The 19600-nt window shown below is 41.2% G+C and overlaps 1 protein-coding gene across 18 annotated transcripts in view; it reads right to left on the bottom strand.

The window, feature by feature from the left end:
* The window catches only part of casz1 (castor zinc finger 1), a 152559-nt gene that overhangs the window by 11931 nt on the left and 121028 nt on the right, over positions 1-19600 (bottom strand). For 16 of the 18 annotated variants that reach the window (XM_077603126.1, XM_077603158.1, XM_077603142.1 and 13 more), the window contains 10 exons: positions 16288-17185; positions 15384-15470; positions 14301-14366; positions 10538-10628; positions 7727-7891; positions 6205-6377; positions 5038-5906; positions 1622-1754; positions 1247-1310; positions 248-402 (listed from right to left, as the gene is read on the bottom strand). In XM_077603126.1, coding sequence (XP_077459252.1) covers positions 248-402; positions 1247-1310; positions 1622-1754; positions 5038-5906; positions 6205-6377; positions 7727-7891; positions 10538-10628; positions 14301-14366; positions 15384-15470; positions 16288-17185 — 2701 coding nt within the window. The remainder of the gene's footprint in view (positions 1-247; positions 403-1246; positions 1311-1621; positions 1755-5037; positions 5907-6204; positions 6378-7726; positions 7892-10537; positions 10629-14300; positions 14367-15383; positions 15471-16287; positions 17186-19600) is intronic. The other 2 variants (XM_077603118.1, XM_077603241.1) reach the window with 1 other exon arrangement.

The following is a 19600-nucleotide window of genomic DNA, read 5'->3' as shown; positions in this document are numbered from 1 at the left end:
ATTATATTGAAAGGATTTCTACACAGTTAGAATTACTCCACTTAATTGTGATACATAAATATCTGTAAAAGCAAACTATGGAATTCTAAACTCTGAAACATGGGTGGCCTTTCATATCAATTTATAATTTAGTCTTTGTTTTTCGTATCACCAAATCAGAAAGCTAATTCAATTGACACATTAAAATACAATTAAAAACAAGTAGGAACAAGCACTCAAAAGCGGCCCACAACTTTTATTTTCTGACCTGCGGAGGTAAGTCCTCCAGATTTCACTGGGTTTGTCTGCCGGGGGCCTCTTCAGAGCTTGGGTCAGGTACTGAGCCGCCTCTGTGGTGTCACTGGCCTCCATCTCTGTCTTCAGGTGCATGGCGTTAAAGAGGGCAGGGTTCACCTGTGACATCTACAGTAAAAGATGCAGTGTAAAACTAAAAGGCACATGCTGGGCTCCTGATTATGTTGACACTGGGGAGAGAATTTACACACTTTCAAGTGCAGAAAAAATTTGGCGAGGGAAGAAAAGCGCAAATGGATTTGCAAACATTCGGCATTTTGCTTGAGAGCAGGCCAGGAACGTTTGCCAAGCGTCCCCTGGGACTAGCTGTTAACCCCTTAATGTGATGCGGGGGATTGAAAAAAAAAGCTTTATAGTTTTTCTGGCTTCAATGGAAAGGGAGGGCAAGTCCATTTCGATACTAATAATGATGACATAGGGAAATTTCTATGTGAAAGAAGATCTTTTGGTCAGTTGCCCGTGTGTAAAAAGAAATGGGTCGTCTGACCTGTCATTAATGTAATGAAAGACATTGTCCATTTTAATCTGCACGACACACACACATACATTAAAATTTCCATAGCCTAACATTTGGACTTTTGGGGAAAAATTAGACAAGCACCTCCCTCTTCTATTGTAATGCAGTGTTTTAATCATATCATTTATAAACTGTGAATCAATGCAGAGAGGCAGGGCGAGAAGAAAAAAAACATAGAGGAAAAAAAATGGAGCCCAGAGTTCAAAACAGCTCATCAGAAAACAAACATCACTATATATCTAGGGTAGCCAGCCACTACTTTATTATATTAATTTGTGCGAGGTGCGATAGAAATAATACCGTGTGAAAAATGGCTGGAAAATTTAAATGATACAAACTCATCTTATTAGCGGTGAAACATTAAAAAACAAACAGATCCCGCCGTGTGCTGCTAATTTGTCTTGGGATGAAAGGGCTTTGATGGATGGATCTTACCTTATTCATAAGCGAGGATAAAAGAGATGCATTCCCTGGTACAGCATGTCCATTTGATTCATTACTGGAACAAGGAAAATGAACAATGTTTCGTCAAGATTTGCATGAGAACAGTAAATATTACTATTTATCACGCAGGGTGCGCCAACGTAATGAAGATGAAAACACTGTCTTGTAAAAAAAAACCAACAACAATAAAGCTTGTGTAGAAGTTGAAGATTGCACAAACATCCTTCTCAGGCAAAAACTGAGACATGAGAGGATATGAATAAATGGAGTGTTTCTGATAAACAATCCCTTCGGCAATGCTCCCATCAGTCACAGTTGTTGTTTGCAAGGTCCACATTTTGCAAAAATACTCGAGACTCAGGCTACCTGTTGTCTTTCTTGCTCAGGTCCAGACTATGTTCCTGCGTGGACTCCTGTGAGGCCCCTGAAGTGGCTTCCGTTGGTTCTTGCTTCACTTGAGCCAGATTGAAGTGGCTGACCGAGACCGGCTGCCCGCTCCCTGACGATCAAGCATAACAGAGGAGAAACAACAACGTTATTGTTGGTCAGCGCTATTATTCTATGATGAGATTCAATCTGACTTCTATCTTGGCCCGAAAAGAGAACTCGGAGTGATAATTATTGTGAAATTATGTCAGGCCGTCAAGCCTTTTAAATGGTGATTGAGAGGCGGGTGATATGAGGGAAAAAGACTCCTTTTTCTCCAGCACTTGTCACAACTCATTTGCCGCGCTGCCCCTTAACTGGTCATTAAGTGAGATGCTAATGCTGAGGGAAAGTGGCAGCCTCAGATTGGACACCCCCCGCAAGCCCCACCCTGCCTGGTTCCTTGTTGGCCTGGTGATGTGCCGCGACCAATGCCGCTGAGCGTACCCACGAGCAACGGGGTTGTTACGCTGGTCAGATTGGAGATGACAGCCAATCGGATCGGTTCAAACAAAGCGACCTCGTGCTTTCAGTCTGATCCAAATGGGTAATTTGGAAGATTATTCAAGAGAGGAGTAAACCGAAATAATGGAATTCAGTACAGTGCACACCTTCATCGAGGGCACTAAAAATTATCATTAGAACCAACTGCTGATTGCTCACATTTATTTATAGAATATTTTGTTTGTGTGATGACTTTATTCATGAAAATTTAGATCACGTTTCAAAAGGCATAATCTTCTTTGGCCCTGCAATGGAAAATGGCTAAGAAAATGGACTTACTTTCAAGTACACGGTTCCCTACAAATACATACTTTCCATTCTCCCCATCACGAAAGCCAAACATATATAACGACAATATTGAAGGAACGGAGCAGATGAGGGATGCTGTTCCATGTTTTGTGAGAAAAATCTTTAATACTGTGATTTTAGTTTTTAACAAAATAAAGGCCAACCTTTTAATAAACGCAGCCTTCCAACCACTATATGAGGAAATGTTAATGCTCACAAATATACGAGATATGAAAATAGAGGTCCCTTGGTGGAGGTAATAAACAAAGGCTAGCAGAATAACATAAGGTAGAAATGTTGACTGGAAGGTGAACCCACTTTTCAAATCCCCAAGGGATTTAAATATTAATTTGTCCTGGGGCGATTCTGGGAAGTTCGGGCTTGTGGGAGACAATAAGTGGTGTTTTATCTGCATTAAGGGGAGCATGGCAAACATGCCCCCACCACGTCGGCGTAGAAAACTGTACGCCAAAACATCAGAACACCAGCAGGGTTTTTGAATCTGGTAAGGAATTGGGGATTGTGTTAAGGGATTGTGACAAGCAAGGTCGTGAGCAGCCAAGTGTGTGCCCTTGGCCTTATTCTGGTGAGGCCAGTCTCCTTTTTTTTAATGCTGGGGAGAAAAACAGACAAACGTACGGGACGTTGGGGGTGTGGACATGACAATAATACCCCTGCCCCCTCCCTCTACTTGGTGCTGCAAAATGACCCAGAGACATATCAGGCAGAATAGAAGTAGAAAGGCTAGTCTCGGGTCTTGTCAGCTAAAAGCTCGGAGATGAGCAAGTGTCAATGTCAGTTGAGCTTGACAATGGCATTGCTTTGAGGGGATTGTTGACGGAGAGTGGGCGGCACTCAAGAAAACCGCAGCCATAATTGACGTCTACTTTGAGGTCATGATGGCTTGCAGAGTCCAGCATTTCCAACCTCCAACTTGATCAGAGCGCACACAAAATTAACTAGCTGGCTTTGTCAACGACAATTAAATCAGCCCAAAAGAGAGCCGGCTTCAGAGAGGAACCATTTGCTATGTGATCAACACATGATCACCAGGCAGATTAAAGAATTCTTTCAAAATCTCAGAGGATAAATGGACTATTTAGGGTAGATTAAAGTGCAAACATCTCTTGTTCTGTTTCAAATCATTATGGTTTTTTTCCCCCAAAGAGGGAGTACAAATGAGTTTGACTCAAAGCAGCTTCTTTCTGGAAATTATCCAGGAATAATGTATCGCTCCGTAATTGCTCGGGATAAGATACAGAGCTTGCGAAAGATCATTTGTACTACGTGTCTAATTAGTAAACCTTTCATATGCTCGGATCTCTGGGCAAAACACGCAGGGGTAAATTAGAGAGGAACATTAATTAAAAACAGGAAAAGTAAATGGGGAAAAAACACTCACTGAAAAACTGTGAAGCGATGTGAAAGTTTCTCAAGGAAAATAGCCAACATTGACTTCTAAAAAGAGGCAAAAGCCACTTCCTCCTACATTTTAGGCATAAAATAACACATATGAGAAAAATACGAGAAACAAAACCACAACTAACCACCCATCCTGTGTCTGCACTTTACCATACAATACACAGATGTTTTAAAATGTTAAATAGCAGAGAGGTGTGACTTGCAAACTCTCTCTGGGCTGTTAAGATGGGTGGTGACTGCACCATCTGTGGAAGCCCCGCCCTCAGCAGAAGCCCCTTCCCAGCGATTATGACTACCTACTGGAAGCACAGAGGTGGAGCTCAGCCTGACAGCCTGAGCTCAATGCTACCTCCGGAGCAGACGCCCCAAAGATCTCCCGGGGAGCTCCACCAGGAATTGTAATCCACCCCGGTCTCAACGTCCCCCCCAACCACCCCTCGCATCCCCTAATCTTTTCTGTACCCCACCTGCTCTGGCTCAACACAGGAGATCCCAATGCAACCTTTCAAACAGTGCTGTGAGGTTCTGTATCCGTTAAATGCTTTAACTTCAATTTTATTGTCATTTTATTTGCCTTGTTGAGCATAATGTGATGAACACAAACATGGCAATTACCTCTCAAAATGTGAGCCGATTTCGTTTATGCTAAATAGATGACAACATGTTTTTGTGGGATTTTCAAAAAGCGTGTCTCCGCTGATGCGTGAAAGCGTGCTATGGTTCTTGTAATAATGAAAGAAGGAAAATCTCTCGGCTGTCTTTTCTGCTTGACTTATTTTTAGGATTTTTTTTCACCAGATTTTAGTGCACAGGGTTTCCGAAAACATTTTTTTTAGGGTCTTTTATTATTTTGTTCCTTTCTACCTCCATTTGTTTGAAACTGGCGATAGTAGCGATAGACAGATAAGAGGGCTAAAGATAAGGAAACACCATTCATATAGGCCCAAGTAGCTTGCCTCCCGTTTTCAGTGAGTAGCATTAAAGACTTAACCATCATCAACATAAAATAAGCTCAGGGACCAGAGCTACTCTTTTTGGTCAGAAAATCAAATGACCACAGTGCGCAGTGTCTTTTTGTACCATTGTATCTTTTTGTAATATATTTTTGGATATAGAGATTGGACACCATTGAAGTGACTGACCTGCATCTGGACCGTTGGCTGGCTTCAGTGCAGCAGCAGCCAATCTTGCCATCATGGGTGATATCAGACCTTTGCTGGCTGAGATCTTCTCCATAATGGAGGAGCTGGAGAAAGAGGTCGGTGTAGAAGCCATGGCTCCATCTGACCCCGCTGTAGAGCAGCCTTGGGTCAGCGAGTTGGTGGGCATGGAATGAGCCCCGGATGAGACAGCTGATAACAAGCCAGCTGCATGTGGAGGCGGCTGGAGAGGCAACCTGGGTATGAGTGGGTAGAAAGGACTTGAAGCAGCCATGGTGCTGTTGGACAGAGAGAGGGCCACTGGCATGTTGCTGGGCAGGGCCTGGGACAGTAGGTTGGACATACGCTGGCCCACGTTGGGCAGCGAGGGCGTAGGCTTGAGGTTTAGGCCCACCGATGAGGAGGAAGAGACAGCAGTAGTGGGTGTGGCCATGAGGTGGGATACAGTGGTGGACTGCTGGGTGGTGGGCGAGGCACTCAGACTTGAATTCTTGCTGCTGATGGCCGAGAAGTCCATTAAGTCGTCGTTGCTCGATTCCTCCTGCTCATCTTTTGGAGCCAGGAAAGTGGAGGAGAGGCCCATGACACCAGAGGAGCGAATGTGCCGGCGCTCGTGTTTGCGCTTGTGGGAGGTCATCTGGCTGGTGGAGGTGAAGGTGAACCCACAGCCCGAGCGGATACAGTGGAAATGGTTGGTAGCTTTGCTGTACACGCAACCCTCATACTTGCACTCCTCATACTTGTAGAATTTCTTGAAGCCATCTTTGGCATAAGCATCATCCTTGATGTGGTAGCTCTTGTGCTTCTCGATATCACACTTGTTCTTGAAGGTGAAAGTGCAGCCCGGGCGCCTGAGGAAAGAAGGACCATAAAGATATGGTTAAATATTCTGTCACATAGACGCCTTTGTACCTATGTCCACGTAGGGGTTACGCGTAATTCAAACAATTATAGATGGCAGGGTCAAACGGTGACAGAGGCCCTAGAAGCAGACTGACACGCCACCTTCATCTGGCAGAGGGAGTCATTTCTTTCTTTCTCAGTCATCAGTATTGATTTAAAGACCTACAACCTAAATAACTCATAGCAACTAACATATATATGAGTGAACAAGACAAATAAAAACAAGTTTCATTTTTCAAATGTCACCTGCAGTGGAAGTGCGTCGTCTTCTGCCCATAAAACTGGCATCCGACTGTGCCGCAGTCTTCGGTCGCACGGAACCTCTGGAAGCCATCGTTGATCAGCTGGGCGTTCTTTTTATGAAAGTTTTCGTGAGTCATTACATCTGAGGTGCTAGTGTACACCTTGCTACAGCCCACCTGTTGAGCACAGACAAAGAGCGGACTACAGGATTTCCGTTTGCGAGAAGAGTTAAAAGACGCTCTTTCTGTGTTTAAAAAAATGGCTGATAAATGGCTCTCATGCACAACATTTCATTTGTGGTTTGGTATTGAAAGCACTGCTGCTTATAAAAATCAAAAAAGACCTCACACTACAGTACGTTTTTCGCTTCACATCTGTAGGCTGAGATCACCACAAATTTACTGTAACTCTCTGTCAGGAAGGTAAAAGTGGAACATGACGGTCTCAAGTTGAACCCTAACATGGGGGGGGGGGGGGGGGGGGGGGTCTGGGGGGCTTGGTTGTTGCGCGGGTAACTTCGTCACATAAAGTCATAGAATTTAAAAAAAATGTTAAATTGTGTTTTCCCTCCGAAATGTGTTATTCTGAGACCTACTGCAACTTGTCAGTACTATTAAAACAATACTTGAAATGTCGTAATAACCATGAGAATGTTAAGTGTTTAAAAAAATTAAAGCACGTCCACATCTGGCAAGGAAGGCTAAAAGCAAAATGGCATATTGAAATTATGCAGACGTACTAAAAAAACCCAGACAGGGCAATATTCTTTAACTGTCTGCCCAGAACAAAAGTATGAAGAATCGGTATATTTGTATAAACATCTTACTGAATTTCATTGACACCAATTAAGGAGTGAGGCAGAAAAGAGGCAGAGCAGCTGTCCTGTGTGGGAACATCAATTTTAATCTTCAATTCTGCTGCTTATTTGTCAACACATTATTTTATTTGCTTCAATTTGGATGAAAAGGAGTGTGGGGGTGTCGTTTTGCTGCTACACTGAGTGAATAATCAAGATGACACTTTTTACCTGTGCTGTCCTTTTTTAACAGTCTCTCATGTTTGCCTCAGCGCGATTGATGTTTTAAAGCTCCAAATTTAAAATGTGCTCTCAAAAGTTCAATAGGAAATCCTTCAAAAAGTGGCAGACTATAATGTTCAAAGTGCAGTGTCACAGTACCTGCATGCTGCACAACAAACACCACATCTACTTGCTGTGGAACATTTATATTTAACTTTACACTACATTTAGAATCAGTCATTTTTTTTTTTTTAAAGACACAAAGTCTTTTTATATTTCTCTCTGAATTTTAAAGAAAGAACACAAAGCTGACTTATATTATTATTTGTTCTATGTCATTTCCTATTAAAAGATACTTGGATCAATGGATAAAAACTGACCCTTGGACTAGGATTGGATCATTTTCATTTGACTCTAATTATTATGGCAAAAAATTACTACTTTGGAAGGCTATGCAAGCATTTGTCACATTTGTGCCAGTGTTTTCGTTGTTGTTGTGTACTGTACCTGCATGCAGTGGTAATGAGTACTTTTGCCATTAAGGTGGCAGCCATGGTAGTAGACGCTGCAGTCATCCAGAGGGCTAAATCGCATGAAACCATGCTGCAGGGAGTTATCCCTCTTCTTGTGCATGTTGTAGTGCCTGATTACATCCTGTTTACTGGTAAACCTCTGCAATGAAAGGAGGGGGGCATGGATGGGATAAAATGTAAAGCAACAGGTTAGTGTTTATTGAAAACAGTCAAAAGAAAATCAGCAACCTGTCACTTTATATCAGTGGAAACAACAGCTGCAGCACATAGCAGCTAGTTGGCATTTGAAGGCTGAGGGTTATAATGAGAAATGGAGTGAGCAGGACACCTTAGAAAATGTTTTTTCCTCTACATGTCTTTTCCAGGGCAGCCATGTGGAGCGAGAGGTTAGCACGTCGGCCTCACAGCTCTGGGGTATTGGGTTCAAATCCAGGTTATGTCCATCTGTGTGGAGTTTGCATGTTCTCCCCGGGCCTGCGTGGTTTCCTCCCACATTCCAAAACATGCATGGGAGGCTAATTGGACACTCTAAATTGCCCCTAGGTATAGCTGTGAGAGTGCATGGTTGTCTGTCTCGTTGTGCCCTGCGATCGGCTGGCCACCGATTCAGGGTGTCCCCCGCCTCTGGCCCGGAGTCAGCTGGGAAAGCTCCAGCACCCCCTGCGATCCTAATGAGGATAAAGCGGCTCAGAAAGAGATGAGATGTCTTTTCCAAGTACAGGCAGACAATATGCATGCACCAAAAACAGACCAGTATTGATTTTCTTTCCATTCAGTCACATTGTCCACTCTTAAAAATTATGTATTTTCCCAAATTTAGATGAATTTCATTAACATGCTTTTGGTCCACTTATTTAGGTACAACTTAAGTGAGAGTGGGAGGACATTTTCTCTTTATTTTGAAACCGCTTAACAAAAAGGATTGCTGAAAAAAAACATCAAATGAATTTGAATCGAGTAAAAAAAATAAAAAAAATAAGACACATGATCAAGCCCACACATCAAAAAGAACTTTTCCCTATCAATTTGTCCGGATAAGGTTTCACATTCAATTGCCGAAAGTGGGATTTCAATTCATGAACACTTGCTTTTCCTGTTGTTTATGATGACTGCGTGCGCTAAGAGACCTCACATTGAAAATTACTAAATAAAAGATGCTTCCCACACGTTGCAGTTAGAAAGCAGAAAGTGACTCCTCAGAGACCCGCAGCAACCAAATCTACTGTAATTGGCCTTAAGCTGATGTAACAGAAACTGTAATGAGAGACGCGCAAATCAATGAGACACTTCTGTCTTCAATCCATATTTATCTCCATTTGAAGGGGAAAAACATCATAAAGAAGCATTTTGAAAAGCAACTAAATGCTCTACAAAGTGGGCTAATTGCTTTGTGCCGTGTGTTCCACTCTTGCACAAAATGTTAAAATGTTTTTAAAAAAAGCGCATCCTCGCCTATCTTGGCTCGTTTCCCGCTGCCTATTTGTTTTGTTTGACTCAAAGAGCAAAGACTTAATTAGGATTCTTAATATTCAGCTGTTTGAGAATTTTCCTAGGGAAAAAATAACCCTACTCATGTCTGAGGTTCAGTCTGATTTGGATTGGAAGATGAGTGGAAATGCAGTCGCCGTACATTCGATCCATCGAGGCGTCCAAAATAGGCCGTGGAGAGAGCTGACTGGGAAAAAGATCTCATTTTCAGTGGAGTGGTGATGAAGGTTGGAAGCCACTTGCTACAATTTATTTTAGGATTCCCACTAGTGTGGCAAGATGCACACACCGTCCCTCATGTACAGGCCCATGAAAGGAGAATGTTAAGACTCAGCCAATGGGCCTCAGGCTGGCAGTAGGATAATATTCCAAGAGTGTGTGTCATGTAACATTTCAAGAGTTATCACTTGGAATGAGACTGCTCATCACACCCTGCCTGTTTTTTGCCAACTTTTCAAGGAAATGACACCCATAGTCACTTAAACAGAATATTTGCACAGAAGCAGCAGCTTAATGTACGTAGACTCGAGTGTGGAAATTGCCGTGATAACCTGAACTAACAGTCTAAATGAAGACATGCAATGATTTTCCTTTGTATTCATTCCAGACTGTGTATCATCAGGCTGGGAAGCTGGAGCCTGAAATCTTGGGTCTTTAGTGCTTTCCACCTCTTAACCATTTTTTTTATTTTTTTATTTCCAGCTAATCACTCCTGATGAGTGTCTAGAAGAAAAATATGTGGCGGCTTCATTTGGAAAATTGCACAAAAAGGAGAGGCAAATACAATTGTGCCAAATACCTTCAGTACAGGCTATATGATTTACTTTACTAATTCTGTCAACTCTCCACATGACACATGACGAGGTAAAACATAAGTAGAAAAAGTGAACTAATTGTATTAGTTAACTTTTTTTGCTAATGTTTTTTTAATTTTTTTAATGAAGCTTAATACTAAATAAATAACAAACACAAACATTTCAAGCAAGGAACAACACTGGCTTGAGGACGCTTACAAACGGAACAATATTCTGTTTGGAAAACCACAGGCTAATAAACTTATGATGAGTTCATATTTGGCAGGACGTTATGAATATTGAAAGTGTGACAGATCACACTGTTTGTCAAGCGACATCTTTTCCCCCCCGACATTTTGGTTTATTTTAAAGAACACGACCTTTTGCGTTCAATTCTTCAAAACTCCCAAACTGTTTTCGATCAGATAAATTAGCAGCATTGTGCTCATACTGAGCAGAAATTAAAACTCTCATCGAAGTGTTCAAATGATGATCAAGCTTACCTGATAGTTGCACTCAGGATCCATGCAGTGGTAGTGCTCCCTATACTGGTAGGCGCAGTGAACATGCCCACAATGTTGACTTCCAGAAAACCTGAAAAAGGAACAAGATAGACAAGAAAATAAATCAAACATTTGCCATATAGCATCAACAAAGACAAATATAATTGTCACAGCTTGGAAACCTCAGATACAATGGAAAAATGACCAACTTAGACACCAATATATTAGAGAAGACAAAAAAAAGTAAACATGTCGTAATTTTTGGACCATACACCACTACTTTTTCTTGATCTTTGAACAGCTTTTGGTCCAGTTTGGCTAATTTATGTGTTTTTAACAGTCTAATTATTGTCATGTCTTTTAGTGTGTATGCGCCTGCGGCTTGTAGTTCACTGCAATTTAGTAATATAGGAACAGCCACGCAAAATGTGGTGGGTGCATTTTGTAGTCCAAAAATTACAGAAATTGGAATTTGTGGGAACATAGTTATTATTATTTATTTAAATTTTATTCTAATTAGATCATGATGTTCATTTTAAGGCAAAGGGTGTGTATTTGGGAAGCGTGTGTCATGGGACAAGTCGGCATGTTCATTTTATATGAAATTGGTGTAACCACTTTCGATTGAAAAAAATAAAAAAAATAAAAAAACAAGAGTTATTTAACTCTGTGGAGAATCAAGTGTTATGGGTATCTTGTGCAAAATTGAACTACACTTCTGTGGGACTTTGTTGCAGTGGTGGAGCATGCCAGTAAGTCAGCATTGACACGAGGAAGGCTTGGACCAACGGACCATAAAATGAGCAACGTTTGTTTCCTGATTCCAACAGCAAGGTGAGTTACGTGTTGCTCATAAAAAAACATTTTTTTGCATTAGTAGAATGCAAATTTGTAAAGGTGTGCCAAGATTACAGTCAAATCCAGTCAGACCTGTGTACATTCTCTCCCAATGCAGGGTATTACCTCTTTGTATGACTTCAGCCCTGCACATAGGAGTAGGCTTGAACGGGGTGTTCTATTTAGGACAGATGTGTGACAATAAAGGCTATCAAACAGCCTGTCAACAGTGAAAGCAGGCGCAGTAAAACAGGTGAGCGAGTTTTCAAAGACATGACGCTCATCTCACCTTCAAAGTATCACTGTTCACATCCTACTCCATTCATTGCTTTGACAATTTACCAGTCTGTCACACCAATTTCAGCCAAATTATCTACATTTATTGCCAAGGCAGCCATACGACACACTTATTACACACCGAAATCCCCTGATGCTTAATGTCTCATCACTGTGAAAATCCTTGTCAAATTGATGTCATTATTCTTTTTTGTAGAGGATCCTTCATTTTGAGAAGTACAAACATCATGCTGATTTTTAACAACCAACATTGCCTTTTTCTCTTCTTGTCTAGCGTGGCACTCGAGAGGAAGAAGCGGCTGCCTGCTACAGTACAGCAACTTTATAGCACTGATTATAAGCCAGGCGATGATGACTGTTAAAATCCTCCAATTACCAGTGAAAACACACAAATAAACATTGCATCGCTGCTGCCAAGAACTCCATCTGCTAGCGCTGGAGGAGAAAAAGGGAGTGTGTGTGTACATATGTGTGTGTCTGGGGGGTGAAAGGGACTAAGTAGTGTTTTTTTTCTTGCTTTCTCTTTTATCATTGTGCAGATTATCCCAAAGCTGCGTTTACAGATCACTTTGCAGAGTTCATTAAGCTAATTGAACGCCATATCCACTACTTTTATCTTGTTTTTTTTGCATGCGTGTGAAAGTGGGTTTGCATTCGGGGAGGAGGGGGCTTCAAACGTAATAAAACCAATGCTAGTCCCAAACATTCACACTTTCTATACACTCCTCTTCCCTATGCATACATCTTTATGAATACACACAGCCCCCTGAGACTGAGGCCCACCCCTCGCTCATTGCCCAGCTGTATCACTTTGCCTCTGGACAATTCCCACTTGCCGCGTCAGGGGGCCTAATGGGCCGCCGCTATTCAGCTGCAGATTAAATATTAATATCGCCACGATGCAGAGATTGCAGCGCATCTCCAGTTACAATAGAGACACAGATCAAAGTGGCGAGGCAATTCGTGTGTGCATGAAAGCAAGAGAGAAAATTGCGACTAAACATTACCAGGGAAGCGGCAAATGTTTTACGGTGAGAAGATGAGATAACTTAAAATAATAAAAATAATAATAATAGCAAGGACTAGGTGCAAGCATCTTTACCAAACTGGTTTTAATACTTGTATGTGTTCATTAGCTCCAAGCATCACCCTCCCCCGCTTCTATCTCCCTCTCTGTGCGGCATTTGCCCTTTTTATGAGCACTCCTAGCCCAGTTTTCCATCCCTCCTTTCTCTTTCCCTCCAACCCAACTCAACACGGAAATTGAAACTGTATCTGAGCTTATCTGCAACGTCCCCGTGCATCAACTGCCGAGATGTTTAGACAAATTTTATGCATTATGCAGTGCAAATATCAAAACAGTTCTTGGCAGTGCCAGCAGAAGCCTCATTAAAAATTCCTTAATTAAATCTTCTTGCAAAATGTAATCAGTCCAAGGAAGAGGTTTTGTGCATTTGAGTGTGCATGTTTGCGTGTGTGTGTCCGTGCCAAGGCTTTGATTTGTGCCCTTCATGTTATGGCTTGGAGAAGTAATCATTAATGCCATAGCCACTTCGACTTTTCAAATGCTGATTTTCTTTCTGTTTTAGTCTGAATGAACAAACAAGTGATAATATCTTTTGAGCATGAGCTCTAAAATATTACCCCTAAAAAGCACTGTATTCAATGCCTCTCTGCCAGTAATTGAAAGCCTATTGAGAAAGGCATTATACAAAATTGTGTCCGGGTATGGATACAGGAAAACAAAATCTCGATCTAGTTTGTTCGGTTTTTAAAGTCCCAAAGTTGGCGTAAGCTCTCTGTAGGCAAACATATTGCTTACAATCTTTAATCACTATTGTGGAAATCAATGTTGAAGTCTTATGCTTCCTTTATATGTAAACCTTACTTTCATTAACTAAAACGTCAAATACCAGATTTTCTTCCTGGTCTACCTGACTGTTTTAATTTTACAACAGGTTTAAAGCCATGTTCACACCAAAGTTAAACCGTCACACTAAAATGCTTGCATCATGCCCCCCAAAATACCAAAACCGAAACCAAACAACTTCCGGTTCATCGATTGTTGTATACCTGATGTAACCATTGATTACCAGATGTACCATGGATGATGATTGTTTTTGTGTCTCTCTAAAATGCTACTCAAGATAAGGGTACCAAAATCCTAATAATAATTATTATGGCAACTTCAATATTGTATTATCACAATTTTGCATTTTTGTCCCAGTTTTTTGTCTGACTGTGACCATTAAAATATCAGTCAGGTTAAAGTGTTAACATCCATTTTAAAAGAAATTTCAGTTCAACTATGGCAATAATTAGCTTTTCTCTGAGGTCATGTAAAATGAAAGGAGGACTTTAGCTCGTATACACACTCACGGAATGTAGTCAAACATTTACGGTCACATTCACAATCAACCCATTTCTTTTTCATTACCCTTCATCCCGCTTGCCACATAAATCGATGTCTATTCTTAATCACTTCACTGCACATAGCACATCTTCTTTGTAGATTCAAGTTACACTAGTGAATAAAACACCATCAGCGGAAGAGGAAATGTTTTCTCTCAGTTTGGCTCTCTTATTTAATGTGTGGTGGTTAGCATTGTCCGTTGAGGGATTTGCATACCTGGCGATGTATTTCTGGTAGAGGTTGACATCGTCGGTGGCAGGTTTATCTGGTGGCAGGCCATTCCTAACGCCGCAGGAAACACAAAAGGGACAGGATTAATGGTAGGTTTGGGCTGCCTGTTGTTAATAAACACAGAGTGACACAATATTTACTTGCGGAAACTTTGGGCTATCAATTCACATTTTCTCGTGGCAGAGCAGCTTTTTCCTGTGCCATATGAATCAGAGATGGAAGGAGCACACATTTGATGCATGGCCTTTCAGCCAATGGGTGGAGAAATGCAGAAGCAAAAAGGACATTAATCTTTTATAGGGGTGTTTTGGTGAGTGCTTATATGCAAAACTGGATAATGGGGTGGTGGAAAAAATGCTATCCTCTTTATGGGGCTATACACATATCCAGCTGATTCACCGTTGAATGGATTCACTGCAAATGGATGTTATTTTTCTTGTATATGAGATCAGATTTTCCTTTATATAGGAGCAGTACTATCTGTGGGATAACAGTTATTATATATATCATTTGTCCTCCTCAGCCTCTGCTTTTAGTTTCATGTGAAGCGCCGCAAGGGGAATGACCTGAGGTTAATCTGGCCCAGAGGGGAGAATGTCCTGCCAGACCATGTCTTCCACTAAACGGGTCAGTTAGCCAAGCTTGTTGCTTCTACGAGCCACAATTCAACCAGGCCAGACCCGAAGGGAGTAGTGCCTGGGGGCTTTTGAATGTCGCCTTTGACATCTCTAACCTCACCAAAAACCATATTAAACCTAATCAAACAGTGGTTTGATATCGGTTCACGCAGCCTACCTCTCATTCCCTTGCTTTCGGTGTTGTATGTACGTACCCCTGTGACTGGCTATTCATGACTCCAAAGTAATTAAAAAGAGAGTTGTTACACCCAAGCCAAAATGAACCAAGTCAGTCACTTTGCGATGACTTGTGCTAAATCAGTCTTCGAGGGGCCAATACAGCAAGTAAACATTTCATGTGTCTTCGCAACTCATCTTGTCGCTGTCCTATTGGGCTCCATTCACTATTTCACACTACAGTGCTGTTGGCTTCCGCGGAGGTAGCAATTACCTTTTTGTTGGGCAAACTGACTCGCTGTAGCAGTCAAGTGTGTGAGAGCTCACAGGAGCGTCAAGCTGCTCCTTTGAGACGCAATAACTGTAAAAGAGACAGGCCTCCAACATTTATGTTACATCATGTGTTATTTTTAAAAAATGTCTTCCTTTATTGGTTAACGTTTAGTCTCAGTATTTTCTAACCTATTTTAGTGGTCACCAATGTTTCTAAGGTTTTTGGATGGCTTTAGATCAGGGGATTTCATAATTTATTAAATGAATTGCTTTTTACTGTGTTTTATTTCTACTTTTTTTTCTTCACGTTTTGCTGTTTCCCTAATATTTTAATGTTTATTGCTCGCTAATCTGTATGTATGTGTGAAGCACGTCAAAACTTTTATTTTGATGATTTAGGGCTGTATATGCATGTCAGTTGTCTTAAATTGGAGGTTAGAAATGCAGGTTACATTAGTGTGGTTCGGATTTGGTTTTCTTTTTTTTTTAATAAATGATTAATAAACTGATTTCTAAACATCTCAGCGACTGCCTGGTCACCTTTTTTTTTACCATGTGCCACAAATCTCGCCCAAAAGTTAGCTGGGATAGGCGCCAACACAACAGTGACCCGAGTGAGGATACAGTAAAGAAAACGGCTGGGTGGATTTCTAAACATGTTGAAATCTGTCCTGAAAATCAGTTAAAGCTATTCAAACAGGTTTGACTGACTCTGAGCCCATCTACACAAACTGTATATTTAGGTGTCAGCATGTGCATGACTGGTTATTTGCAGTATATGTGGCGTTTTCAAGAAAACTCGGCTATACTCCTGCCACCTCATGATCTTGCAAATAATACGATTTTCATGGAAAGGGTAGGAAGACAACATATTTCATTAAAAGTGAATGTGTGAGCAGACTTACTTAACGGAGGAAACAGTGCCAGTGGTAATTGAGTCAGTCTTAGAGAAGCTGGACTTCAGGTAGTCAGATGTGGTGAAGCTTATGTGGCCTGTCTGGTCCACGGTGAGTCCTGGTGCAATGCTGGCACTGGCTGTGCCAATGGTGGGGACACCCGGAGCTCCAGGGTTCCCTGGAGCAGTTGCGAGTATGTTGGGCATTAGTGAACCATCAGGATTTCCTGGCATAAGCTTCTGGATTGTTCTGATGTCGTATTTGGAAGGGCGACCACCTTTCCCGGTCTTAAAGGCAATGGCCCCGCCCATGTCGGGGCTGCCGTCACCGGGTTTGAAAAGATTCAGAAACTTGACGTTGTCCAGGTCATACTTGGATGGTCGTTTAAAAGCATTACCATTAGGCTGTATACTCTCACCCAGTTTTAGTTTCTGAATGAAGAAGTCATACTTAGAGGCCCGGGAGGCCATGTTCTGCAGGTGAGTGGGATTAGATGGCTGTGTAGCAGCCAATGCTGCTCCACCTTGCTGCTTGTGATCCAAGCTAGTGGGGAAGATCTGAGCCTCAGCCGAAGGGAGAACCCCGGGGGTCTGGAGAATGGTTGGACTTTTTTCTCGGGACATTTTGGAGTTGAGGTCATCTGGTTTGGGTGGGGATGCATGCATGGGCCAAGGAAGGGCTTCACCAGCTTTTAGCTTTCGGATGTACTCTTCATACTTGGAGAAGCGGGCTCGCCGAGAGGCCTCTTCGCTGCTGAGGGATGGAGCGTCTGAGGTAGCAGCCTTGAGCTTCTCAAAGCAGAGCTTCTTGCTTAGTTCATCGCGCATATGATGGTCGTCATAGCCAAACATTCCCAAAAACTCATTCATTGTGTTGGCTGCATAGTCTCGGAGAGCAGATGCTTCTCCTGAAACAGCACAAAGATAAGATGTAAACATTTCCAAATGATTTATACACCTTGTTCTTCATTTGTCAACTTTAGCTTCAAGGTTTCTCTGTTTTTAACTGTAGTCTTTACCATTGTGTACCTTCTGCTACTGCTATCAGAGTCAATTATTGTATACCTTATTGAAACATTTCACTTTGATTCAGAACTATACAACTGTATAAAATGTGAAAACATGATTTGATAAACTAAAATATAGTATTTTATATCTGGCAAAGTGTTAAACAACAGGATTAAGACACATAATAGTGTGTAAGGTATTTGACAAAGAGGTAGTCTGATATAGCACTACTATTTCCTGTTCAGGTTTCATGTTACGCAGCTGCAGAATTTGCAGGTTCACTACATTGTGCAAACATTGAATAAAAACCTTAGAGATTCAATGCATGACAAAACAAAAAGGCATGTTTTAATAATGGGATTCATCTATGCATCAAATATCAAATTAACAATGCAGATTCTTTAAATGGTAGGAAAAAAGACCACTTTTGAACATTTGGGGATTTACCAATTGTTCTCAAGAAACAGGATGTGTATTATTTTTAAAGCTGGGTAACTTTTATTGTATATAATTTTATTCATTCATTTTCTGAACTGCTTATCTTCACAAGGGTCGCTGGGGGTGCTGGAGCCTATCCCAGCTAACTACGGGCATCAGGCGGGGGACACCCTGAATCAGTAGCCAGCCGATCACAAGGCACAAGGAGACGGACAACCATTCACACTCACACTCATACCTAGGGGCAATTTAGAGTGTTCAACCAGCCTACACTGCATGTTTTTTGGGATGTGGGAGGAAACTAGAGTGCCTGGAGAAAACCTACGCAAGGCCAGGGAGAACATGCAAACTCCACACAGTTAGGACCGAACTGGGATCGAATCCTCAACTTCACAACTGTGAGGCGTGCTAACCATTCGGCCGCCGGGACTATATACTTTTAATACATAACAAATGTGGAATTGTTTTCATGTCATTTATGCAGTCTGCAACTACCACAAACAATGCCACTTAAGTTTGTCTTGTCTGAAAAAAAAAAAATGTTCATCATCAGCTCTGGGAACTCAAGGCAGTGTTATCTATATAGAATAGTGCTGAACCGTTTGTAAAATGCAATGCTCCAAAATTCTCATGACTACCCATTATCCATTTTTATTTATTTATTTATTTTAAAGTACTTTATTGCTTTTTCAGCCGCAGAGCGCACTTAAGCTGGTCAGAGGTAATACCGCCTACCACTCGTGTAATTAATACACAAATATTTCAGCTCCTGTCTCCAATTTCTCAGTTATTGCTAAATGAGTTGCTGTGCTCGGCTTTTCACATCTCCTTCGCAGCATGTAAAATAATCCCCAAATTTCCACCCACTGCTTTGGGGTTGTTCTTCTGCATAGAAGATCAGTGTGAAAGAGTATCCGGTGGATTGAAAAGGGCATTAAACATTTAGAGGAATTAACCAATGAATGGGCTTGCATGTTTGCTATGGATGATTCAATCAAATATTTTCACATAAAGTGATCTAGCAGTTGCCTCATAATAGAATTCATCTTTTTAATTAATTAATTTCTTTTTTTCAGGTTTAACAAGTTCAAATTGTACTGAATTTTCCCAACAGGTGTGACTAGCTTGAGCATGCTTTAAGGGACTTTGGTGCTGCTGTATTATTAAGGTCATTTCAGGACACAGTAGATAATATATATCTCTACATTTAGGGTGGACTAGCCCAGATTATAAGACACAACATGGGTCTCTATTGGACTACTTTACATGTAATGAAAACATTTCCGTCAACATAATTGAATGAAAATCCTATTACCAAATTTTTAATTTAAAAATTAAACATATATAATATAATCACTTATATAAATATTGACCCTATTATAATGAATATATATTGACTTTAAGTTTATGCTTCGAAGCAGGTATTGTATAAAAAGGTGTATATATATTTATATATATCTGAAAGCCATTGCTGGTAGTGCCAATTATGCTTTTAAAAATGTTTTGTTTGCTTTTTGTATTATCATCATCCTGCGAAAGAAGGAAAAAAAAGGGCTAAGAGTGTATTTAGAGAGGAAGGCATGTGACCATGCTATCAGTGGAGGGCAAATGATGTTGGTTTGCCAGGATTAGGGCTGCCACACAGAGAAGATAACATTTTTTTTAAGCACTGTAAATTACTTTTCCCTCTCAAGCCCTATCAGGCTGCTTCCCCCCAGTTACTGTTCTACTGATCCCTTCTAATGTGAACCTGATTGAAATCACTAGCACTTTTACCTCCTGTTTTTTCTCTTACACTCAAAAACGTAACAAGATGCAGACCTGACTTGTCTGGGAAACAATTAGGCCACATTTCAGACAACAGATGGGCATTATAA

The sequence above is a fragment of the Stigmatopora argus genome, chromosome 1 (assembly GCF_051989625.1).
Source record: "Stigmatopora argus isolate UIUO_Sarg chromosome 1, RoL_Sarg_1.0, whole genome shotgun sequence".
Lineage (NCBI taxonomy): Eukaryota > Metazoa > Chordata > Actinopteri > Syngnathiformes > Syngnathidae > Stigmatopora > Stigmatopora argus.
This window is presented reverse-complemented; position numbering and strand designations above follow the sequence as displayed.